The sequence below is a fragment of the Saccopteryx bilineata genome, chromosome X (genome assembly GCF_036850765.1).
Source record: "Saccopteryx bilineata isolate mSacBil1 chromosome X, mSacBil1_pri_phased_curated, whole genome shotgun sequence".
Lineage (NCBI taxonomy): Eukaryota > Metazoa > Chordata > Mammalia > Chiroptera > Emballonuridae > Saccopteryx > Saccopteryx bilineata.
In genome coordinates, this window is record NC_089502.1 from 69,417,665 (window position 1) to 69,442,432 (window position 24,768).

Here is a 24,768-nt window from a genome sequence, read left to right on the forward strand (position 1 = left end):
TCCAACGCTGCAACTTTTCCCTGCGGTTGGGGGTTTCACTCAGAGCGTGAGACTGCTGGCCAGATATCCTGGTTGCAGACAGTGAGTGAGAGTTTCCTCCAAGCGCCCCGGAAGTGGGCGTCCGCTTGTGTTACCGGATAGAGTGGCAGAGCCAGAGGTCTTCGAGTGGGCGGAAAGCCCGCCTGATTATGCTAGCAGCTCTGACTGACTGAGCCTTACCCAGAGCCCTGTGCTGAGTGGAAATAGAGTGGGGAGTTGCCAGCTCTTTGAGCCTCTTACTATCCAGGCAGAGGCAGCAGCAACCCCATAGCTGGATTATCAGGCTACTAATTGAGGAAGGAAAGACTAGGAGAAAGGCTCCAGGAACACGGACTCTCTCACTGTCGGAGCCTATAAATGCTAATGAGCCTCGACTCCCAACGAGACTAAAGCACAATACATGACATTGCCATAGAGACTTATCAACTGCAAACCTCTACCTGAGCGTGCCAAAGGGGCAGAACCCGGGGTACAGAGTCACCGACCAGGAAGAGGGAGAGAAAAGAAAAAGCAAGAAGATAACCTCTCAAAATTAAGAATAATCTGCAGACTTTATAACCTATCCCATTTTATTATATTTGTTCGTTTGTTTCTCTTATCTTCATTCTTGAGACTTTTTTTTCCTCCTCCAATTTGGCCGATTAACTCTCTACCGGTCTTACTCTCTCCTCTCCTTGAACTACACTACCCATAAGTGTTACATCTCCCATTATCATTTCTCTTCTCTTCCTTTCTCTCTATGAGGGTTGCACTCCAAAACCCTTAACTCTCTCTCTCTCTCTCCTTTCTTTTTTCTTCTTTTAGTGGTTCCCTCTTTTTTTCTCTCTCTCTCTTTCTTTTCTCCCTCTATATTAGTTTCTTCCTTTCTCCTTTACATCTCCTCTCATTCAAACCTCAATAACAAACAAATTATCTTATCTGGGACTCAAACCTATGTTTGTGGCATTTTGGGGGGTTTTTACTTCACCTTTTTAACTCACTAGCAGTGCTCCCATCCCTGGCTCTCCATATTATCTAGTTCTTGTTCCACTAAATACAATAGTAAGTTTTTAATTTGTCCCCCCATTTTTCCGTTTTCCTCTTATTCCTCTCATCATAACTCTTAGAAAACCAACACCTAAAAGCAAATCATTTTATTCTTGACCCAAATTTTTTCCTTATTTGCTTTTTGTGGGTCCATACGCTTTTTTTTTCTTTTTTATTTTTTTTTCCTTTTTTTTTTTTCTTTCTCTCTTTTTTGCCCCTTTATTACTTTTCCCCAATTCAGGCCCTCCATCACAGGCATTGTTTGTTATAACTCACAGTCCACCACAAGATTTTCTCAAGAAAGAGGGGAGAGGAGAGGAGAGGAAAAAAGGAGGGGGGAATAATTTCCTTTTTTTTTAAATTTTTATTTTATTTTATTTTTCTTTATTTCATTATTAATTTTTTTTAAAAAAAAACAACTCTTTTCGATATGTTATTTTTTTATTTTTTTAACTTTTTATTCTTTATTAAATCTCATTAATACTATCAACAAAACCACCCTCAGATGCCATTAAGGAAGAGAAAATCGAATATCATGAATACAAAAGAAAGAGAGGTAACACAGCTAGATGAGGAAAAATCTATGGAGAAAAAATTTAATATATTGGAAACCTTGGAGCTAAATGACAGAGAATTCAAGATAGAAATCCTAAAAATCCTCCGAGATATACAAGAAAACACAGAAAGGCAATATAGGGAGCTCAGAAAACAACTCCATGAACACAAAGAATATATGTCCAAGGAAATTGAAACTATAAAAACAAATCAAACAGAGATGAAAAACTCAATTCACGAGCTGAAAAACGAAGTAACAAGCTTAGCTAATAGAACAGGTCAGATAGAAGAGAGGATTAGTGAAATAGAAGACAAGCAACTTGAGGCACAACAGAGAGAAGAAGAAAGAGACTCAAAAATTAAAAAAAATGAGATAGCCCTACAAGAATTATCTGACTCCATCAAAAAGAATAACATAAGAATAATAGGTATATCAGAGGGAGAAGAGAGAGAAAATGGAATGGAGAACATACTTAAACAAATAATTGATGAGAACTTCCCAAGCCTGTGGAAAGAACTAAAGCCTCAAGTTCAAGAAGCAAACAGAACTCCAAGTTTTCTTAACCCCAACAAACCTACTCCAAGGCATATCATAATGAAATTGACACAAACCAACAGCAAAGAAAAAATTCTCAAGGCAGCCAGGGAAAAGAAGAATACAACATATAAAGGAAGGCCCATTAGATTATCATCAGATTTCTCAGCAGAAACTCTACAAGCTAGAAGAGAGTGGACCCCAATATTTAAAGTCCTGAAAGAGAGGAACTTTCAGCCACGAATACTATACCCATCAAAGCTATCCTTCAAATACGAAGGAGAAATAAAAACATTCACAGATACAGAAAAGATGAGAGAATTTATCATCAGAAAACCCCCACTCCAGGAATTACTAAAGGGGGTTCTCCAATCAGATACAAAGAACAAAAAAAAACAGAGCCACAAGTAAAAGCTCCAAGAAGAACACAATAAAACCAAATTTAAACTGTGACAACAACAAAAAGAAAGAGGGGGAGAAGACGAAGATTAACAGTAGCAAAGGACGATGGAGTGCAAAAGTACTCACAAAATAGTTCGCTACAATGAACAGGGTAGGGACCCTTTTCATTACTCAAAGGTAACCACCATTGAAAAAACCACCACAGAAGCACATGAGATAAAAAAGATAGCAACAGAGGAAAGATGTATGGAATACAACCAAATAAAAACAAAAGATAGAAAAACGAAAGAGAAGGATCAAACAAGACATGAAACTAACAGAAAGCAACATATAAAATGGCAATAGGGAACTCACAAGTATCAATAATTACACTAAATGTAAACGGATTAAACTCACCAATAAAAAGGCACAGAGTAGCAGAATGGATTAAAAAAGAAAATCCAACTGTATGCTGCCTACAGGAAACTCATCTAAGTAACAAGGATAAAAACAAATTCAAAGTGAAAGGCTGGAAAACAATACTCCAAGCAAATAACATCCAAAAAAAAGCAGGTGTAGCAATACTCATATCGGATAATGCTGACTACAAGACAGGAAAAGTACTCAGAGACAAAAATGGCCATTTCATAATGGCTAAGGGGACACTGAATCAAGAAGACATAACAATTCTTAATATATATGCACCAAACCAAGGAGCACCAAAATATATAAGACAGCTACTTATTGATCTTAAAACAAAAACTGACAAAAATACAATCATACTTGGAGACCTCAATACACCGCTGACGGCTCTAGATCGGTCATCCAAACAGAGAATCAACAAAGACATAGTGGCCTTAAACAAAACACTAGAGCACCTGGATATGATAGACATCTACAGGACATTTCATCCCAAAGTGACTGAGTATACATTTTTCTCCAGTGTACATGGATCATTCTCAAGAATTGACCATATGTTGGGCCACAAAAACAACATCAGCAAATTCAGAAAAATTGAAGTTGTACCAAGCATATTTTCTGATCATAAAGCCTTGAAACTAGAATTCAACTGCAAAAAAGAGGAAAAAAATCCCACAAAAATGTGGAAACTAAACAACATACTTTTAAAAAATGAATGGGTCAAAGAAGAAATAAGTGCAGAGATCAAAAGATATATACAGACTAATGAAAATGACAATACGACATATCAGAATCTATGGGATGCAGCAAAAGCAGTGATAAGAGGGAAGTTCATATCGCTTCAGGCATATATGAACAAACAAGAGAGAGCCCAAGTGAACCACTTAACTTCCCACCTTAAGGAACTAGAAAAAGAAGAACAAAGACAACCCAAAACCAGCCGAAGAAAGGAGATAATAAAAATCAGAGCAGAAATAAATGAATTAGAGAACAGAAAAACTATAGAAAAAATTAATAGAACAAGGAGCTGGTTCTTTGAAAAGATCAACAAAATTGACAAACCCTTGGCAAGACTTACCAAGGAAAAAAGAGAAAGAACTCATATAAACAAAATCCAAAATGAAAGAGGAGAAATCACCATGGACACCGTAGATATACAAAGAATTATTGTAGAATACTATGAAAAACTTTATGCCACTAAATTCAACAACCTAGAAGAAATGGATAAATTCCTAGAACAATACAACCTTCCTAGACTGAGTCAAGAAGAAGCAGAAAGCCTAAACAGACCTATCAGTAGAGAAGAAATAGAAAAAACCATTAAAAACCTCCCCAAAAATAAAAGTCCAGGCCCTGACGGCTATACCAGCGAATTTTATCAAACATTCAAAGAAGACTTGGTTCCTATTCTACTCAAAGTCTTCCAAAAAATTGAAGAAGAAGCAATACTTCCAAACACATTTTATGAGGCCAACATAACCCTCATACCAAAACCAGGCAAGGATGGCACAAAAAAAGAAAACTACAGACCAATATCTCTAATGAATACAGATGCTAAAATACTAAACAAAATACTAGCAAATCGAATACAACAACATATTAAAAAAATAATACATCATGATCAAGTGGGATTCATCCCAGAATCTCAAGGATGGTTCAACATACGTAAAACGGTTAATGTAATACACCATATCAACAAAACAAAGAACAAAAACCACATGATCTTATCAATAGACGCAGAAAAGGCTTTCGATAAAATACAACACAATTTTATGTTTAAGACTCTCAACAAAATGGGTATAGAAGGAAAATATCTCAACATGATAAAGGCCATATATGATAAACCATCAGCTAACATCATATTAAATGGCACTAAACTGAAGGCTTTCCCCCTTAAATCAGGAACAAGACAGGGTTGTCCACTCTCTCCACTCTTATTTAATGTGGTACTAGAGGTTCTCGCCACAGCAATCAGACAAGACAAAGAAATAAAAGGCATCCATATCGGAAAAGAAGAAGTAAAGGTATCACTTTTTGCAGATGATATGATCCTATACATCGAAAACCCCAAAGAATCCACAAAAAGACTACTAGAAACAATAAGCCAATACAGTAAGGTCGCAGGATACAAAATTAACATACAGAAGTCAATAGCCTTTCTATATGCCAACAATGAAACAACTGAGAAGGAACTCAAAAGAATAATCCCCTTCACGATTGCAACAAAAAAAATAAAATACTTAGGAATAAACATAACAAAGAATGTAAAGGACTTATATAATGAAAACTATAAACCATTGTTAAGGGAAATTGAAAAAGATATAATGAGATGGAAGAATATACCTTGTTCTTGGCTAGGAAGAATAAATATAATCAAGATGGCTATATTACCCAAAGCAATATACAAATTTAATGCAATTCCCATCAAAATTCCAATGACATTTTTTAAAGAAATAGAGCAAAAAATCATCAGATTTATATGGAACTATAAAAAACCCTGAATAGCCAAAGCAATCCTAAAGAAAAAGAATGAAGCTGGGGGCATAACAATACCTGACTTCAAACTCTATTATAGGGCCACGACAATCAAAACAGCATGGTATTGGCAGAAAAATAGACACTCAGACCAATGGAACAGAATAGAAAGTCCAGAAATAAAACCACATATATATAGTCAAATAATTTTTGATAAAGGGGCCAACAACACACAATGGAGAAAAGAAAGCCTCTTCAATAAATGGTGCTGGGAAAACTGGAAAGCCACATGCAAAAGAATGAAACTGGACTACAGTCTCTCCCCCTGTACAAAAATTAACTCAAAATGGATCAAAGATCTAAACATAAGACCTGAAACAATTAAGTACATAGAAGAAGACATAGGTACTCAACTCATGGACCTGGGTTTTAAAGAGCATTTTATGAATTTGACTCCAATGGCAAGAGAAGTGAAGGCAAAAATTAATGAATGGGACTACATCAGACTAAGAAGTTTTTGCTCAGCAAGGGAAACTGATAACAAAATAAACAGAAAGCCAACTAAATGGGAAATGATATTTTCAAACAACAGCTCAGATAAGGGCCTAATATCCAAACTATACAAAGAACTCATAAAACTCAACAACAAACAAACAAACAATCCAATAAAAAAATGGGAAGAGGATATGAATAGACACTTCTCCCAGGAAGAAATACAAATGGCCAACAGATATATGAAAAGATGCTCATCTTCTTTAGCTATTAGAGAAATGCAACTCAAAACGGCAATGAGATACCACCTCACACCTGTTCGATTAGCTGTTATTAGCAAGTCAGGTAATAGCAAATGTTGGAGAGGCTGTGGAGAAAAAGGAACCCTCATCCACTGTTGGTGGGAATGTAAAGTAGTACAACCATTATGGAAGAAAGTATGGTGGTTCCTCAAAAAACTGAAAATAGAACTACCTTATGACCCAGCAATCCCTCTACTGGGTATATATCCCCAAAACTCAGAAACATTGATACGTAAAGACACATGCAGCCCCATGTTTATTGCAGCATTGTTCACAGTGGCCAGGACATGGAAACAACAAAAAAGCCCATCAATAGATGACTGGATAAAGAAGATGTGGCACATATACACTATGGAATACTATTCAGCCATAAGAAATGATGACATCGGAACATTTACAGCAAAATGGTGGGATCTTGATAACATGATACGAAGCGAAATAAGTAAATCAGAAAAAAACAGGAACTGTATTATTCCATACGTAGGTGGGACATAATAGTGAAACTAAGAGACATTGATAAGAGTGTGGTGGTTACGGGGGGGAGGGGGGAATGGGAGAGGGATAGGGGGTGGGGAGGGGCACAAAGAAAACAAGATAGAACGTGACAGAGGACAATCTGACTTTGGGTGGTGGGTATGCAACATAATTGAACGACAAGATAACCTGGACTTGTTATCTTTGAATATATGTATCCTGATTTATTGATGTCACCCCATTAAAAAAATAAAATTATAAAATATAATAAAAAGAAAAAAAAAAAACTAAAAAAAAAAAAAAAAGAATAAAAAGAGAGGAATTCTTCATTGTATTGATGAGGAAATGAGAGTTTGCCTTTCAAATAGATGACCAAACAATGAAGAAACCACTAGGACGCATCAGGCTCATGTTTCTCAGAAACAGAAGAATGAAAAAACACATTCACACCAGGACCTGCCCAATTTACTAAATCTTACTAAGATTGTATCTATATATATAAAAAGATAACTTTGTCATTTATTTTTAACCTCTCTTTTTTATGAATTCTAAAAAGCATAACTGAAAAAATATAACATAAAAGTTTTTTAGTGTCAGAATAAATTTAATTTTGTTGTATTTATTTTGTTTAATTACCATAAAAGTACATTTGTACTTTGTATTTTTTCCTTTAATATTTTACTTATTATTATAACATATTTCTCAAAAATTTGTATATAGTGCTCCTACAATTATTTGTAGGATTTTTAAATGCACCCCAACTTAAAAAAGTTTGAGAACCACTGGATTAAGTTAATCTCATTGTTTTCTATTACTTGTTGAGAACAACTGCAATGAAAAAAAAAATGAGGGTTTTTTTTTGCCTGACCTGGTGGTGGCGCAGTGAATAGAGTGTTGGACTGGGCCACAGAGGACCCAGGTTCGAAGCCCCGAAGTTTCCAGCTTGAGTGTGGGCTCACCAACTTGAGCGTGGGGTTGCTGGCTTGAGTGTGGGATCATAGATCAAGCCCCATGGTCACTGGCTTGAGCACAAAGGTCGCTGCCTTGAAGCCCAAGGTCACTGACTTGAGCAAAGAGTCACTCACTCTGCTGTAGCCCCCTGGTTAAGGCACATATGAGAAAGCAATCAATGAACAACTAAGAAGCCACAACGAAGAATTGATGCTTCTCATCTCTCTCCCTTTCTGTCTGTCTGCCCCTATCTGTCCCTCTGTCTCTCTCTGTCTGTCATAAAAAAAATATGAGGTTTTGATTGGGTGAGGTGAAGCTAGTAATGTTGAAGTAATGGGCACACTCAGTTTACAGACAGGCCAGGGGCCGGAGGACACGGTGCTGACAATGAAAAGCAGGGTCACTCAAGGGAAGAAGGTACGTTATGCTCAAGATTACTCAGCCTATTTTTTTAATTTTCCCCGAGAGAGAACCGACTGTATAGAAGTTTTCATATTTCTTAATGCAGGAGACCCTATTTACACTAGCAACTTCACTTAAACTTTCTCCAGATCAGTGCCTTATATCCCTCACTTGTAATTTATTTCCACAACTAATAGTCACACTCCCGAAGAGAAAGCTGTTAAGCACGTAGGATTGGCTGAGCCTAGACTAATTTGTGCGAGAGGCAGCTGTACCTCTCTCACCTCTATTTGCATTTTCTCAGGACCTTTGATGCCATAACCTAGCAAGTATTTCCCAACAGGAAGGTTTTGAAACCTCACCTGGGATGTTGCTATCACTGCACATCCTTCTTGCAGGTTAGTGAAGACACCCATAGAAAATGGAGGCTGAACCACTCTCCCCCCAGGAAGTTAAATTGAAATATTTTTAAAAGGAAAGGAAAAGAAGAATAAAGGAGGCTGGCCAGCTAAGTGGACACCTCAGAGATTTTACTCTTATGTTTCCATTTGCAATCCTAATATCATCACCCTGAATAATCCCAAGGATTCAGGGAGGGGGGATGAAAATTAGTTTTCCTTTACAAATAAGTTCAAAACCCTTTCCTTAACTCAAATAAGTTTTTCGTGTGGGGATGTAATTGGGGTGGGATCCTCAAACACACTGTATACAGGGCTCCCAAAATTAAGAAAATGTTCTTGCCTAACTGGTGGTGGCACAGTGGATAAAACATCAACCTGGAATACTGAGGTCATTGGCTCTAAGCACAGGCTCATCAGAAAGAAGTCACGGGCTTGAGCTGAGGATTGTCCACATGATCCCAAAGCTCACTCACTTAAGCCCAAGGCCACTGGCCTGGAAAGCCCAAGGTCACTGGATTGAGCAAGGGGACACTGCACAGCCCCCATCAAGGTATATATGAGAAGCTCAATGTACAACTAAAAGTGAAAGCAACTACAGAGTTGATGCTTCGCACCCTCTCCCTCCCTTCCTGTCTCTGTCACATACTTTTTCTTTCTCTCAAGAATAAAAATCAAACAGAAAACTGTTCTTGTCTCCATTTGAAGTAATGGGCACACTCAGTTTACAGACAGGCCAGGGGGCAGAGGACACGGTGCTGACAATGAAAAGCGGGGTCACTCAAGGGCAGAAGGTACACTATGCCCAAGATTACTCAGCCTATTTGGGGCTGAGTTACTCAGCCTATTTGAGGCAAGATTACTCAGTCTACCCCAGTTCATTTGGGGTAAACAATTTATTAAGAATATATTAGAGCCTGACCAGGTGGTGGCGCAGTGGATAGAGCATCAGACTGGGATGCAGAGGACCCAGGTTCGAGACCTCAAGGTCACCAGCTTGAGCGCGGGCTCATCTGGTTTGAGCAAAAAGCCCACCAGCTTGGACCCAAGGTCACTGGCTTGAGCAAGGGGTTACTCAGTCCGCTGAAGGCCCACAGTCAAGGCACATATGAGAAAGCAATCAATGAACAACTAAGGTGTTGCAACGCGCAATGAAAAACTAATGATAGATGCTTCTCATCTCTCTCCATTCCTGTCTGTCTGTCTGTCCCTGTCTATCCTTCTCTCTGACTCATTCTCTGTCTCTGTAAAAAATAAATAAATAAAAATTTAAAAAAAACTGAAAAAAAAATAAAAGAATATATTAGAGCCCTGGCTGGCTAGCTCAGCGATAGAGCTAGCATCGGCCTGGCATGTGGAAGTCCTGGGTTCTATTCCTTGCCAGGGCACACAGGAGAAATGCCATCTGCTTCTCCACCCTTCCCCCTCTCCTTTTTTTCTCTCTTTCTCTTCCCCTCCCACAGCCAAGGCTCCATTGGAGCAAAGTTGGCCCAGGAGCTGAGGACAGGTGCATGGCCTCCACCTCAGGCACTAGAATGGCTCTGGCTGCAATGGAGCAACACCCCAGATGGGCAGAGCATCGCCCCCTGGTGGGCTTGCCAGGAGGATCTCGGTCAGGTGCATGCAGGAGTCTGTCTCTCTGCCCTTCCCCCCTCCTCTGCTTCTCACTTCGGAAAAATACAAAAAAAAAAAAAAGAATGTATTAGAGACTGCAAAGGAAAAGAAGACAACTATAGTTCCTTTCTTTGTTTCTCATCTTTACTATATAACACAGCGAGTGGAGCCTGAAGGAAAAGAGATTTCTTTCCTCCCACTCTCAGGAACATTTGGTTTTGCCTCTAATCCTGCCGCACTGCTAACAGTAAAAACAAACAAAACAATAAAACATGATTGTTTGGAACTGCTGGTAGAGTAGTTGGATGATTTAACAAAAGACATTGACAAAAACCTTTTTTTTTACAGTACTATAATTATAAAGTTGAAGGCACATTGTTGGAGATCAAAACATGATCAATTACATGCTTACAGAAAATCAAACTACTAAATATCTTGATTGTAGTAGATGATTATTGCACAACATTGCCCACTGCTGTTTAGGTAGCAATGTTTAACAATGTCTAGCTAAACGTTTCTTGAACTAAAACATAAGGTTGAGACACCTGGTTTTGGCTACAAAAGGCATTACCAATGCCATTACAGAAACTTTTAATTGAAGAACAATAATTCTTGCTTTTTGTGCTTTATCTTGTTACTCATACCAGATAACTTGCAGAGGGACTACAGAAAGTCAGTGTAAAAATAGCTAATAATTTGACATGAATCTCTATATTTTTATATTTGGTAAAACAATATTTTAAATACAGAAAAGAACTAAAACAAAAAATCCAGAGGGAGTGATTCCAGGAATGTTTTTATTCTCATTAAAATAACCAGTAACCAGATGCCTCACCCAAAGAAAATAACAAAAGAGTAAAATAAATATTAAGAAAAATAATTTTAAAGCAAGATTCACAAGTAATGGAAATACTTTCTAAGAACATACATCCTTGATTTTAAGCTGTGTACAGAAAAGATATGTACACTTAAATTTCTAAAAACATCTGTCTACAGTGCTATTTAAGGATTCTGAACAATGAATACATCCAAACAGAGAATAATTTTTAAAAAGTTAAAGCACAATATAAAATTATTTGTTCACAAGGCATCAAATTTAACACTCTAAAATGTTGATACACTATACTAGGCAAAATAACATTTCTATTTTCACAAATGACAACCATCCTTCTTTAGACAACAACACTAAATACTTTAGTTGTTTTTTAACCTTTGAAATTCAAAAGGCATCTTTGGATATTTAAGACAAAAGGAGCCGCATACTTGAATCTGAACTAGCACTGGATAGCAAAACACCCTTGTTAACTACAGAGCAAGGGCACAGTTGCTCAGTGAATACAGAACAGTGATAAAGGAATAACAAATATAGAACTTCAAATATCAAATTCAAATATACAGTAGTTCCTCCTTATCTGTGGTTTCACTTTTCCCTATCAGTTTCCAAGGTCAACAGTGGTCCGAAGATCTTAAATGGAAAATTCCAAGAAAAAGACAATGCATAAAATGTGTGCACCACTCTGAGTACTGTGATGTAATGTCACACTGTCCCAATCTGTCTCGCCCATGATATGAATCATCCCAGCATATCCACACTGTACACATTCCCCAACCATTAGTCACTTAGTAGCTATCTCGGCAATCAGATTGACTGTCATGGTATCATAGCACTTGTGTTCAAGTAACCTTCATTTAACTTCATAATGGCCCAAAGCAGCAGAGTAATGATGCTGGCAATTGGATATGCCAAAGAGAAGCCGTAAAGTGCTCTTTTAAGTGAAAAGAACGTGTGTATAAGGAAAAACATAGTAAATATAGGGTTAGGTAGTATTCATGGTTTCAGGCAATCACTGGGGGTCTTGGAAGTATCCCCTGTGGGTAAGGGGACTGCTGTCAATCTATTTTCTTCTATATGGTAATACTTGTGTATACACATATGTGTATTTATATATATGTATATGAATAAACATACTCAAATACACACATTCACAAACTGTTCACACTTGTCACTAGGTATCTAACGCTAGTTACTAACTGAAAGCAATGTGTCTGATCCTCTCTGTGTACCACCTCTCTCCTGTGACTACAGTTGGTCTAGGAAGGTAACGGCAGTTCAGGACTGTGAAACAGACTTGTGGCAATGAATTCAAAGATGGCTACTGGGCCCTGGCCAGTTGGCTCAGTGGTAGAGCGTTAGCCTGGCGTGCAGAAGTCCCGGGTTCAATTCCTGGCCAGGGCACACAGGAGAAGCGCCCATCTGCTTCTCCACCCCTCCCCCACTCCTTCCTCTCTCTCTGTCTCTCTCTTCCCCTCCCGCAGCCAAGGCTCCATTGGAGCAAAGATAACCCGGGCGCTGGGGATGGCTCCTTGGCCTCTGCCCCAGGCGCTAGAGTGGCTCTGGTCGCAACAGAGCGACGCCCCGGAGGGGCAGAGCATCGCCCCCTGGTGGGCAGAGCGTCGCCCCTGGTGGGCGTGCCGGGTGGATCCCGGTCGGGCGCATGCAGGAGTCTGTCTGACTGTCTCTCCTCGTTTCTAGCTTCAGAAAAATAAAAAAAATAAATAAATAAAAATTAAAAAAAACAAAGATGGCTACTGATGTTCAAGCAGGACTCCTTCTAAACAGCATGTTTTCTGTTCTGGTAGTATAATATCCTTGATTTTCCCAGACTATAGGCTGCTCTTCTCATTATCCCATGATACAGGTTCCTTGGCAGGTTAGGCCAAGAGCTCAACTCACACACACACACACACACACACACACACACACACAATAATAAAAGTAGTGACTGCCTACACTCGAGTGCTTCAGAGAGAAAGAAAGTAAGAGAGTTAGAGAGACGTGCTTCTTTTTTCAAAAGTCTAATATTCACCTGTCATATTAACTGTTTCTTCTAGAACAAACAAGTTACAGTAGGATAAGCCACTGGAATTTAAATAAGAAACAAATACTAACATTCAAACCTGTGCCTGACCAGTGGTGACGCAGTAGATACAGCTTCGGCCTGGGATGCTGGGGACCCAGAACTTAGGCACCAAGGTCGCCGGCTTGAGCGCGGGCTCACCAGCTTGAGTGTAGGGTCTCCAGCTTAAGGGCGGGATCATAGATATGACCCCATGGTCGCTGACTTGAACCCAAGGTCATTGGCTTGAGCAAGGGGTCACTCACTCTGCTGTAGCCCCCTCCCCACCATCAAGGCAAACATGAGAAAGCAATCAGTGAACAACTAAAGTGCTGCAAAAAAGAATTGATGCTTCTCATCTCCCTCCCTTCCTGTCTGTCTGTCCCTATTGGCCCCTCTATCTCTCTCCGTCTCTCACTTAAAAAAAAAATTAAAACTGGTAGCATGGAACATGGCACAGCCATTGGTCTAAGAAAGAGCAGAAACATACCAACTCATTCTTATTTCTTTAAAATGGGTTTGCCTTTCTAGATAAATAGCACCTTCATCAAGTTTCAGTTCTCTCTTTAAAACTGCTGATATAAAAATGAGATCTTTTCCAAATCTAAAGACAACACAGAATAATGTTGTAAATGTTGTTTGTGTGTGTGTGTGTGCGCGCGCAAAGATAGAGAGAAAGGAAGGAAGCTGGAAAGAAAACCATCTCCCATTCCCACCTGATTTCACACTGCCCTATAAAAATGAATTTTCATATTTATTACGGACATCAAGAAAAAAAACTATATTTTCTAAGTACAAACCCTATGTGCTAGTAGGCATTGTGCTAGCAGCTTGACATATGGCAATGGGAACAATATATTGGAAATGTGTTTATGAGTTCTTTTCGCTTCCATAGTCTATATATGAAATCCAGCTTACAATTAACAAGGAAATTTAAATAGTGATACAAGTACCAGATCTCTGGACAGTGTATTAACTCCTGGGCACTCCTAGGGGAATTCCTAAATTTATATGGTAATGAGAACAAGCTCCTGAATTTTCCAATCACACTAATTAGCAATGCAAATGTTTTAAACTAATGCACAGATCTGCCTAAAAGGTATCACAACCTAGGGAAATTTTCATTTCTGTATGAAAATTCATTGCATTTTTGGTACAAAATTGTTTTGTGTTATAGCATTATTTTAAAGTCATTTTGACTGGATGATCATTAAAATCCATTAAGTTATACATACCAGCTAAGGTCTTATATTCTGTCCAAAAAAGGACAAATTTAGTGAATCCAAGTAATTTTATATGACCTGTGTGTGTTGAAGACAGTAAAAAAAAAAAATCTCTGTAAACTCTTTGATCTTTGAGAAAAGTCAATTGTGGAAGAGGCTCAAAATCTTCAGTTTCTGGACTGAGACTGATGGACTACAGTAAGAACCACCAGAGCCGGACTCAACGGGAGTGATCTGAAAGCTCACACCAAGCTAGGGAGTCTCTGAAGAATCTGATAGACCTTTTAAAACAATGGCAACATAGAAAGCAGGGAAGGTTATATGGACCTTTCAAGTCTTCTGAACTACAAGATAAAGAAAGGAACAAGATGTTGGAAAAATTGTGAGTTTTTCTCATCAATGAAAAATCACAAACTTGGCTTGCTCAAGAAAAACTACAATACAAAAGAAAACATCCTGGGTCATCTCGGAAAGCAAGTGCGAAATCAAAGATGCAGGGAGAACAGGGGAGGAAGAAAGTCCTTAATACATAAGGCACATAGATCTTTCAACAGTTTCTACTGCTTTCTTTCTAAAACACTAGATGCTTTATACAGTGCTTTGAAAGCTGCTGTTTCCCAATCAGGCAGGGATGAAGGCTCAAGAATCTCTTTAAGATGATGCTCTCAAGCCTTCACATTTTTAATTATGCTTTTCTTAAGCTTTTTTTTTTGTCAAATAAAAAATTCACCTATCACTTTAGCAGCAGTTTGGCAATCTTTAATTGTAGGGCTTCCTGTAAACCTCACTGGCCTACTTCATCTGTTGCTAGTGAAAAGAAAGAAAAACAAAATACTGGAAATGCATTTTAAATAAAGCTGGGTTCAGAGCTGATGTCTTAAAAAAGGTATTTTTGACATTATAAAAATGCAATTGGCCCTGGCTGGAGGCTCAGTGGCTAGAGTGTCGGCCTGGCATATGGACATTCCAGGTATGATTCACAGTCAGGGCACACAGGAGAAGTGACCATCTTCTTCTCTTCCCCCTACCCTCTCCCTTTTCTCTCTCTCTTCCTCTCCTGCAGCCAGTAGCTCAACTGGTTCGAGCATTGGCCCCAGGTGTTGAGGATAGCTTGGTTGGTCCAAGCATCAGCCCCAGGCACTAAAAATAGCTTGGTATTCAAGCATTGGCCCAAGACAAAGTTGCTAAGAGAGAAGAAAATACCCAGTCAGGGCGCATGTGGGAGTCTGCCTCACTATTTCCCCTCTTCTCATTTAAAAAAAATATGCAATTCAAATAGAATCCCTAATATAAGAACATGGGATCAACACAAAATCCTGCCACAATATTTTGCAAAACTAAACAAAACTAAAGTGACATCAGGAATGCTATCTCAGTGCATAACAACATGAGCTGGTAGCACTCTCTGTGACCTGTTACAATGTGGTGTCATCATCTTCCCTGCAGTCTCCCACCAGGAGTGAGTGTTTGTCAGGTTCACTGGTACCAACACTGTTTAGGGACCGTTTATCAGACAGTAGTGAGTTTATGGAAACTCTGCTATAATTAACAATCCGGTCCAGGAAACCCAGTTTAGGAGAATTTCTTGAGGCGTCATCTATTCCGACATGAACGCTGATTTCGGAGAGACTTTTCTGTCCCATCTGGCTTCGGGCATGCAGTTCGTAATTCTCATAAGTTGGTTTCCTATAACTGAACACATACAAAAGTATACTAGTTTGAAACAACCAAATGTGAACCAGATGCTTGCTACATTCAAAAATGAAAAAACACTTGCCTGGTATGAAATGTACAAAGGTGGTTCTACTAGGAAAGAAGTTCAAAAGGAATTGTATGTAGTCACATGATCAAATATCCTACCTCTCAGAGCCAATGTACTTGATTTACCCTGCTTGGTGCTGTGCTTGCTGTCTAGACTACATAAAGTAAAAATTACATAGCTAACATTTATTATTAAGACAGTTGGGCCTTGGCTGGCTAGCTCAGCTGTACAGCATCGGCCCAGTGTGTGGAAGTGCCCATCTGCTTCTCCACCCTTCCCCCTCTCCTTCCTCTATTTCTCTCTCTTCCTCTCCTGCAGCCAAGGCTCCATTGGAGCAAAGTTGGCCCAGGTGCTGAGGATGGCTCTGTGGCCTCTGCCTCAAGCGCTAGAATGGCTCCAGTTGCAACAGAGCAACGCCCCAGATGAGCAGAGCATCGCCCCCTGGTGGGGACGCTGGGTGGATCCCGGTCGGGTGCATGTAGGAGTCTCTCTCTGCCTCCCCGCTTCTCACTTCAGAAAAATACAAAAATAAAGTTTGGGCTTATCCTTAAACAATACAAGAATAAAATCTATCAAGACTGACTGGGTGACAGAAGGAATATAAAATATAAATGTGAGCAAGCCATCATACTTACAGTTTAAGGAAGAGAGAAGAAAGTACTACTGAAACAGATGAAGCAGCCATGGCAGCGGACCCCATCCAGGGCTGCAAAACTAAACCAATGGGCATAAACACTCCTAGAAAACAAGTACAGGTTGGTTACAGTGGATAGTACTGAAGAGATCACTGATTTGTTTCTAATACATATTTACAAAGACTTTCCTCATTTCTTATTTATTCAGCAATTTCTCTTCCTGTTGGTGGAGATTTATGTGGCTACCAATTTTTCCCCGAGTATTGATGTGAATGTTCTTGTGCATGTGCCCCTGTGTACGTGTTTGAGAACTACTCTAGCACACACTTAGAGGTGAAGCATTGGATTATAACACGGACACATTTTCTACTTTAGGTAGACATTCCTCAGTTGCTCTACAAAGTGGCTGTATCAGATCACAATGCCATCAACAGGGAATGAGAGTTCATTTCTACAAACTCATTCACACTTGGTTTTGACAGACATTTTAACATTTGTTCATGTGACGAGGATGAGGTAGACTTACTCTATTTTTAATTTTTTTATGTACTTATCTGTATTTTTTTTTTACAGGGACAGAGAGAGTCAGAGAGAGGGATAGATAGGGACAGACAGGAACAGAGAGAGATGAGAAGCATCAATCATCAGTTTTTCATTGCGACACCTTAGTTGCTCATTGATTGCTTTCTCATATGTGCCTTGACCGCGGGCCTTCAGCAGACTGAGTAACCCCTCGCTCGAGCCAGCGACCCTGGGTCCAAGCTGGTGAGCTTTTTGCTCAAGCCAGATGAGCCCGCACTCAAGCTGGTGACCTCCGGGTTTTGAACCTGGGTCCCCGCAACCCAGTCTGACGCTCTATCCACTGCGCCACCGCCTGGTCAGGTCTTGTCTGTATTTTTTACTTTTTCTACACTGATCAGATATTACTTACATATTAAAAAAAAACACAACATATGAGAATTATGAACTGCATGCCTGAGCAAGTGATTAAAAAAAATCACTTGCTCCATGAGTTAATCTCTCTGAATTGTGATTGTTCCTTTGTTCTTCATCCTCTTAGCATTTGTGTGTTCACAAACAGCTGTGCAATTGCTCTCTGGTCCTTTTATGTTTTTCTTTGGCTCTCAAACCAGACAGAACAAGAAGAAAATGACTACTGTTTCTCTTATGTTATTATTAACTTCTACCAAGCACCTAAGTACAGGAGATGATCAGATGTTTACTAAATTGCATTTTCTTAGGCATATTCCTTCATTCAATATTCCTCTCTTGTCTAGTCTAAAAACTCAAAAAGAAAAACACCTGTTGGCTATTATAACATCATGTGAAGAGCAGAAAATTCTTAGCATGCTATAATTACAAGTCTGTGACAAGACAAAAACAGATGCAGGGTAAAAAAGACCAGAAGTAAATAGACTAAAATACTAACAGTAGTTGTGTTTGGGTAGCGAGATTAATGGTAAATTTATTCTCTTAAGCAATGAATGAATGAGTGTATGAGAGTATATGGAGAAAGAGAAAGCAATGTAGCGAAATATTATTAATTGGTGGATTTAGGTCAAGGGAATACAGGCTTTTGTTTCATAATTTCACCCATGTCGATGTAGGTTTGGAATTTTTCAAAGTGTAAAGTTGGAATAAAATATAAAGTAAATTAAAATAAACCTGTCAGAATGCTTCTACATTCTAGACTATAAATGAACATTGCTGAAAATTAAAATTGACTTTAGGATTACCTCTCAGCACACCAGCAGGCTACATACAAAATTTGAGCTCCAAACTAATAAAAAAACTAAAACTTCCAAGATGATAGGTCTCTAATGACTTCAGAGGAAAAAGTGATACTAGTTAATAGTCACATACCAGCAGCTATGGGAATTCCAACCAGATTATAAATGAGAGCGAAGACAAAGTTTATCCGAATTCTCTTGACTGTCTTCCTTGATAAGTCAATACTTGCCACTACATCCAGAAGATCATTCTGAGAACAGAAATATTTCAGATGTTAGTGAAAGATTCTAACTTAACTAGTAACTTTTGCATTTGATACTGTGTGTATTGGAGCTGACATGTACCTTAGGGTAATATGAGAATTAATTATAAATCTCAGGTATTGTTAAAAATTTGAATCAGCCTTAGAAGATGTTTTTTGTTGTTTTTTTTGACAGAGACAGAGAGAGTCAGAGAGAGGGACAGATACAGACAGAGAGACATGACGGGAGAGAGATGAGAAGCATCAATTCTTCGTTGCAGCCCCTTAGTTATTCATTGATTGCTTTCTCATATGTGCCTTAACCAGGGGCTACAGCAGAACGAGTGACCCATTGCTCAAGCCAGTGACCTTACGCTAAAGCCAGTGACGCTAAAGCCAGCGACCTTAGGCTCAAGCCAGCGACCTTGGGCTTCAAGCTAGCAAACTTTGGGCTCAAGCCAGCGACCATGGGGTCATGTCTATGATCCCACACTCAAGCCAGCAACTCCACGCTCAAGCTGGTGAGCCCACGCTCAAGCTAAAAACCTCGGGGCTTTGAACCTGGCTCCTCTGCGTCCTAGTCCAACACTCTATCCACTCTACCACCACCTGCTTAGGCAGAAGATGTATTTTAAGAATTTTTCTCAGGGCTCTGAAAACAAATTTAGGTTTGTATGCTGGTAGCGAGATTAAATACAATTAAAATTACCTCAGTGTTTGTTGAAGATAATTTTACTCTATGTATGTTTCAAAATCTTGTTCTTCACTTTAGAAGCTTGTTTTTCTCATTTGCATCACTGGCTTGAGAAAGCCTGGAAGCATTTAATAAGACTTCCCATACGCCCATCTCCTAGTCTCAACAGCTGGGGGGATGGGAATTAGAAGAACAGAATTGTTGTGTCCGATATACTTTATGACATGACCCCTGACCATATAGAGCAGATTATACTCTGCAAAGTTCAGAGCACAGGACATACCCTTATCAAAACCACATCGGCTGCTTCAATGGCGACATCTGTGCCTGTGCCAATGGCAATTCCAACATTGGCCATCGCCAGAGCCGGGGAGTCATTGATTCCGTCTCCCACCATTGCTACCCATTTCCCCTCCTCTTGGAGCTGTTTCACCTTGGCAACCTTGTGGGAAGGCAGAACTTCAGCAAACACCTTAGTGATGCCAACCTATGTCAGGAAAAATAAACTCAACTCAAGAAATACTGCGGAGGACCTGAAATACAACTCAGCAATAATAAGCCATCATTGTCCACCCACCAGATGTCCCAATTTTAAAAGACTGATAATATCCAATCATCTTAAAGACAGGGAGAGATGAGTTCCCTCACACGCTGTCGGTGACTGTGTGAATCAGTACTGTCTTTCTGGAGGGTATGAGGCAGCATCTATCAAAGTACATACATCATTTGGCTCAGCTAATGCATGTCTAGCTATTATTTTGGACATAGATGTACATGCAAAAAAAGACATTTGTCCAGGGATACACACTGATACCCTGTGTTTGTAACAAAAATTTTCAAAACCACCTAAATGCCCATCATTAGAGGAACAGTTAAATAAATTATGATATATCCATACTATAAACTTCCATGCAGCAACGGAGAAAGAATAAATAACTTCGCATGTTCAGACATGGACAAAGCTCCAAGGCAAACTGCTCAGCAATCTATACAAAAATAATCCAATTTATGTTGAAAAATACCCAAACTATACATTTGTATATGAACATGGATACATATAAAGTATGGGGGACAGGACTTCACAGGGAGCTTTTGAAAGAGTGACCAACTTTTCACTTCATGACCTTCTGTATATTTGTACAAGAATACATTCCTATATTACTTGTATTATTTAACAGAAGAAGAGACAAGGCATTCCTAAGAAAAAAAGGATTCATGTGAGAAAAGTGCTGAAGGTAAGGCAAGTGTGGGGTCAGCAGCAAAACAATAATCTGTCAGGTGGTGATTTGGAAGATGGTTTCAGCAGTGGTGCCCGCGACGAGCAGGAGAGGGGAGCGCACAGAGCTAAGGCTAGATTTCAGGCAGAAGAAGGTTGGGGGCCTGCATAGGCCGGCAGCACTGGCAAAAAGTTGGAGCAATATTTCACAGAAAACATCAACAGAAACTGGTGCTCGATGTCACTTAAGCATCTCATGAACTAAGCAAATAACTTTTTATTTACCATATTTTTCACTCCATCAGACGCACATCTTTTCCCCTAAAAGTGGAGGGGAAATGCCCATGCATCCTATGGAGCAAAAAATACTGTATTTTGTTAAATATTTTAACACACCATTTGGTTCAGAATAGTTTTTTTCTTATTTTCCTCCTTAAAACCCTAAGTGTGTCTTATGGTCAGGTGCGTCTTATGGAGCGAAAAATACGGTATTATAGTAGCACACAAAACCCAAATTCTGCCTGAATAGTATGTCAACTCTTTTTGAAAATAATCGATACTACAATATTTTTTAGCATCTGAAGGAAAGAAAGGAAATGTATATGAAGAATTAGAAGTTATCACATACCCCAGCCCAGCAACTAAGTAAATCAGTTACCTGAGAAGCAATGGATCTAGCTGTTTTACTGTTGTCTCCGGTCATCAGAACTACTTCTAAGCCCATAGATTTCAGAATATGAACAGCGAGTTCTGCTTCAGGCTTCACAGTATCAGCAATAGCTACCAAGCCGCACAGCACATCTAATACCAGAAAAGAAGAGTTTGGAATATGAACAAAGCAGAATAATGTTCCAACTTAAAATTTCAAAAATAAAAGAATTTTGTGAAGAAAAATTGTTCAGGGCTTGGCTTAACTCAAAATATCACCAAAACTATACTGAGTTTATACCACAAACCCCACAACAAACTTCCATATTTAGTTATGAAAATTTCACAAAGTAAGGTAAAGGTTAATAATAAAGGTAGTAATAGGAAAATGAAAAAAGAAACCTTAGATTCTTTTTCTTTCCTTAGAGATGTATTGGCTGATTATCCAAACACTTTAGCTAATTTAAACGCAAGTGAAATTGAAAACTAATACTTTTTTCTTTTTAAGGTAAAGGGGTAGATAGAGATAAAACTGGAATTTTACTGGGGAAAAAAAGTCACTGCAAATACTTAATTTTTATTTTTAAAAAGAAAAGTAAATGATATTTTCTGCTTTTTCCTGTATCTCAAAAGACCATAATACTTTGACACTTAGCAAGAATTATAAATGTAGACAAATTAATCTCACAGCTAGAAATTTGCCCTAAGAAATAATTTAACAAAAAGCACCTGAAACCTAAGATGTTCATTGTAATTTTATTTACAATAATGAAATATCACAAATAGCTTAAATTTCTAACAGGGAAATTAAACTAATTACAGTACATAAGTGTGATAAATTATACAGTGGTTAAGATAAAGTTGGAGCCCTAGCGGTATAGAGCATGGTCCAGAAGCACAGAGGTTGCTGGTTCGATCCCTGGTCAGGGCAGATTAGTGTTCTTTTCTCTCTCTCCCTCTCTCCCTTCTCTCTCAAACTCAATAGATAAAAATTAAAAATTAAATTGGAGCCTGACCCAGCGGTGATGTAGTGGATAGAATGTCGAACTGGGACACGGAGGACCCAGGTTCGAGACCCCGAGGTCGCCAGTTTGAGCACGGGCTCATCTGGTTTGAGCAAGGCTCACCAGCTTGGACTCAAGGTCGCTGGCTCGAGCAAGGGGTTACTTAGTCTGCTATAGTCCCATGGTCAAGGCACATATGAGAAAGCAATCAATGAACAACTGAGGTGTTGCAATAAAGAATTGATGCTTCTCATCTCTCTCTCTTCCTGCCTGTCTGTCCCTATCTGTCCCTCTTTCTGACGCTGTCTCTGTCACAATAAATAAATAAATAAATAAATAAATAAATAAATAAATAAAATGGAAAACAGTATTTTCTTTTGAGAGAGAGCAAGAGACAGAAAGAAAAGGAGAGAGATGAGAAGCATCAAGTTGTAGTTGCATCATTTTTAAATGTTCATTGATTGCTTCTCATATGTGCCTTGACTGGGGGTCTCCAGACAGTGACCCTTTGCTCAAGCCAGTGACCATGGGGTCATATCCATGATCCCACACTCAAGTCAGCAACCCTGTGCTCAAGCCCGCATAATCAAATGTCAAAATAACCTGGAGATGTTTTCTCTGAACATATATACCCTGATTTATCGATGTCACCCCATTAAAATTAATTTTTAAAAAAGCTGGTGAGCCCACACTCAAAATAGTGACCTTGGGGTTTTGAACCTGGGACCTAGATGTCTTAGGTCAATGCTCTATTCAATGTGCCACCACTGCTCAGGTGGAAAACATTTAGTATTAAAATAAAGCAAAATAAAACAGTAGGTGTAAAAAAATTTTAATTTTTTATTCTCTTTTATTGAGGTAAAATTTACATACAATAAAGTGCAACCATTTAAAAATAGTATATGTACTGATTTGTAATTCTGTGTGTGAATGTCTATGTGTGTATGTACATATCCATATATAAACTAGAAATGGGATATATATAATTAAAACTGACATTGTGTTAGAATGATGAGACTACAAATATTATTTTACTTTGCTATCAGTTTAATGTTATGTTGTTTTTAGGGTTTTTAATTTTATTTATTTTTTTTTTGTATTTTTCTTAAGTGAAATGTAGAGAGGCAGAGACAGACTCCTGCATGCGCCCTACCAGGATCCAACCAGCAAGCCACTAGGGAGCAATGCTCTTCCCATCTGGGGTGTTGCTCTGTTGCAACCAGAGCCATTCTAGCACCTGAGGCGGAAGCCACAGAGATAACCTCAGTGCCCGGGGCCAACTTTGCTCCAATGGAACCTAGGCTGTGGGAGAGGAAGAGAGATAGAGAAAGGAGAGGGAGAAGGGTGGAGAAGTAGATGGGTACTTCTCCTGCATGCCCTGGCTGGGAATCAAACTCGGGACTTCCACACACTGTGCCAACGTTCTACCGCTGAGCCAACTGCCCAGGGTCTGTCTTTCGTGTTTATTTTAATTCACATTTGGGTTTTAATGTTTAGTCATCTTTCTTTTCAGAGAAACAAGTAATCCAAAATAAAATAAAACATAGAATTTTGCACCTTTCACTGACACGAAGCACCAGTGTTTATCTCTACTTTAAGATGTGACACAATGCCTGACCTGTGGTGGTGCAGTGGAAAAAGTGTCGACCTGGAAATGCTGAGGTCGCCGGTTCGAAACCCTGGGCTTGCCTGGTCAAGGCACATATGCGAGTTGATGCTTCCAGCTCCTCCCCCCTTCTCTCTCTCTGTCTCTCCCTCTCCTCTCTAAAAAAATGAATAAATAAATTTAAAAAAAAAGAAAGTACTGACTTAACATCACATAATAAACCTTCCTCTTTAAAAAAAAAAAAGAAAAAAAAGATGTGACACAAGGCCTGACCAGGTGGTGGTGCAGTGGATAGAGCATTGGACTGGGATGTGGAGGACCCAGGTTCGAGACCCCAAGGTCACCAGCTTGAGCACGGGCTCATCTGGTTTGAGCAAAAGCTCACCAGCTTGGACCCAAGGTCACTGGCTTGAGCAAGGGGTTATTCGGTCTGCTATAGCCCCCTGGTCAAGGCACATATGAGAAAGCAATCAATGAACAACTATGGTGGCACAACGAAAAACTGATAATTGATGCTTCTCATCTTTCTGTCCCTGTCTATCCCTCTCTCTGACTCTCTCTCTCTGTCTCTGTAAAAAAAAAAAAAAAGAAAAAAAAAAAAAGAAGTGACACAAAGAAATGGGAATCAAACACATTGTGAGGTCTGAAAGATTTGGAGACTTGAATGCTAATACTATGAAGCATTTCTTTTCCTCCACCCATTGTTCAGGGCTCTGGGTCTTTGTCCTATAGTCTACAGTACCTGTGTGAGCCGTCATCACACTGCACTGGGACAGTGTCACCACCGTGTGAGGGATTACTAGAACGTGTGCTTGTTCCGCCCATGGACAGTGTCCTCATTTCCTTTATTCTCTATTCATAAACACCATATTTGATACAACAATGATGTAACGTTGTTTATCCTTCCTGTTAGTTACTTTTTCTAATTTATTTCTATTGAGTTGAAATTTACTTATACTGAAATACACAGAATTTATTCTTTTGGATGAATAGGGGTTTTAAATTTTGATAAAGCTCAATTTATCAAAAATTTTAAACATTAGGTCC

General features: G+C 39.0%; 1 protein-coding gene across 5 annotated transcripts in view; it reads right to left on the reverse strand.

Annotated features, from left to right (window-relative positions):
* Positions 1–14,167: 14,167 nt before the first annotated feature.
* ATP7A (ATPase copper transporting alpha) overlaps positions 14,168–24,768 on the reverse strand; it is a 554,573-nt gene continuing 543,972 nt past the window's right edge. For all 5 annotated transcript variants that reach the window (XM_066250422.1, XM_066250419.1, XM_066250418.1 and 2 more), the window contains 5 exons: positions 21,122–21,264; positions 19,531–19,734; positions 18,445–18,562; positions 16,582–16,684; positions 14,168–15,876 (listed from right to left, as the gene is read on the reverse strand). In XM_066250422.1, the coding sequence (XP_066106519.1) occupies positions 15,600–15,876; positions 16,582–16,684; positions 18,445–18,562; positions 19,531–19,734; positions 21,122–21,264 (845 nt within the window). In that variant the 3' untranslated portion in view covers positions 14,168–15,599. The remainder of the gene's footprint in view (positions 15,877–16,581; positions 16,685–18,444; positions 18,563–19,530; positions 19,735–21,121; positions 21,265–24,768) is intronic.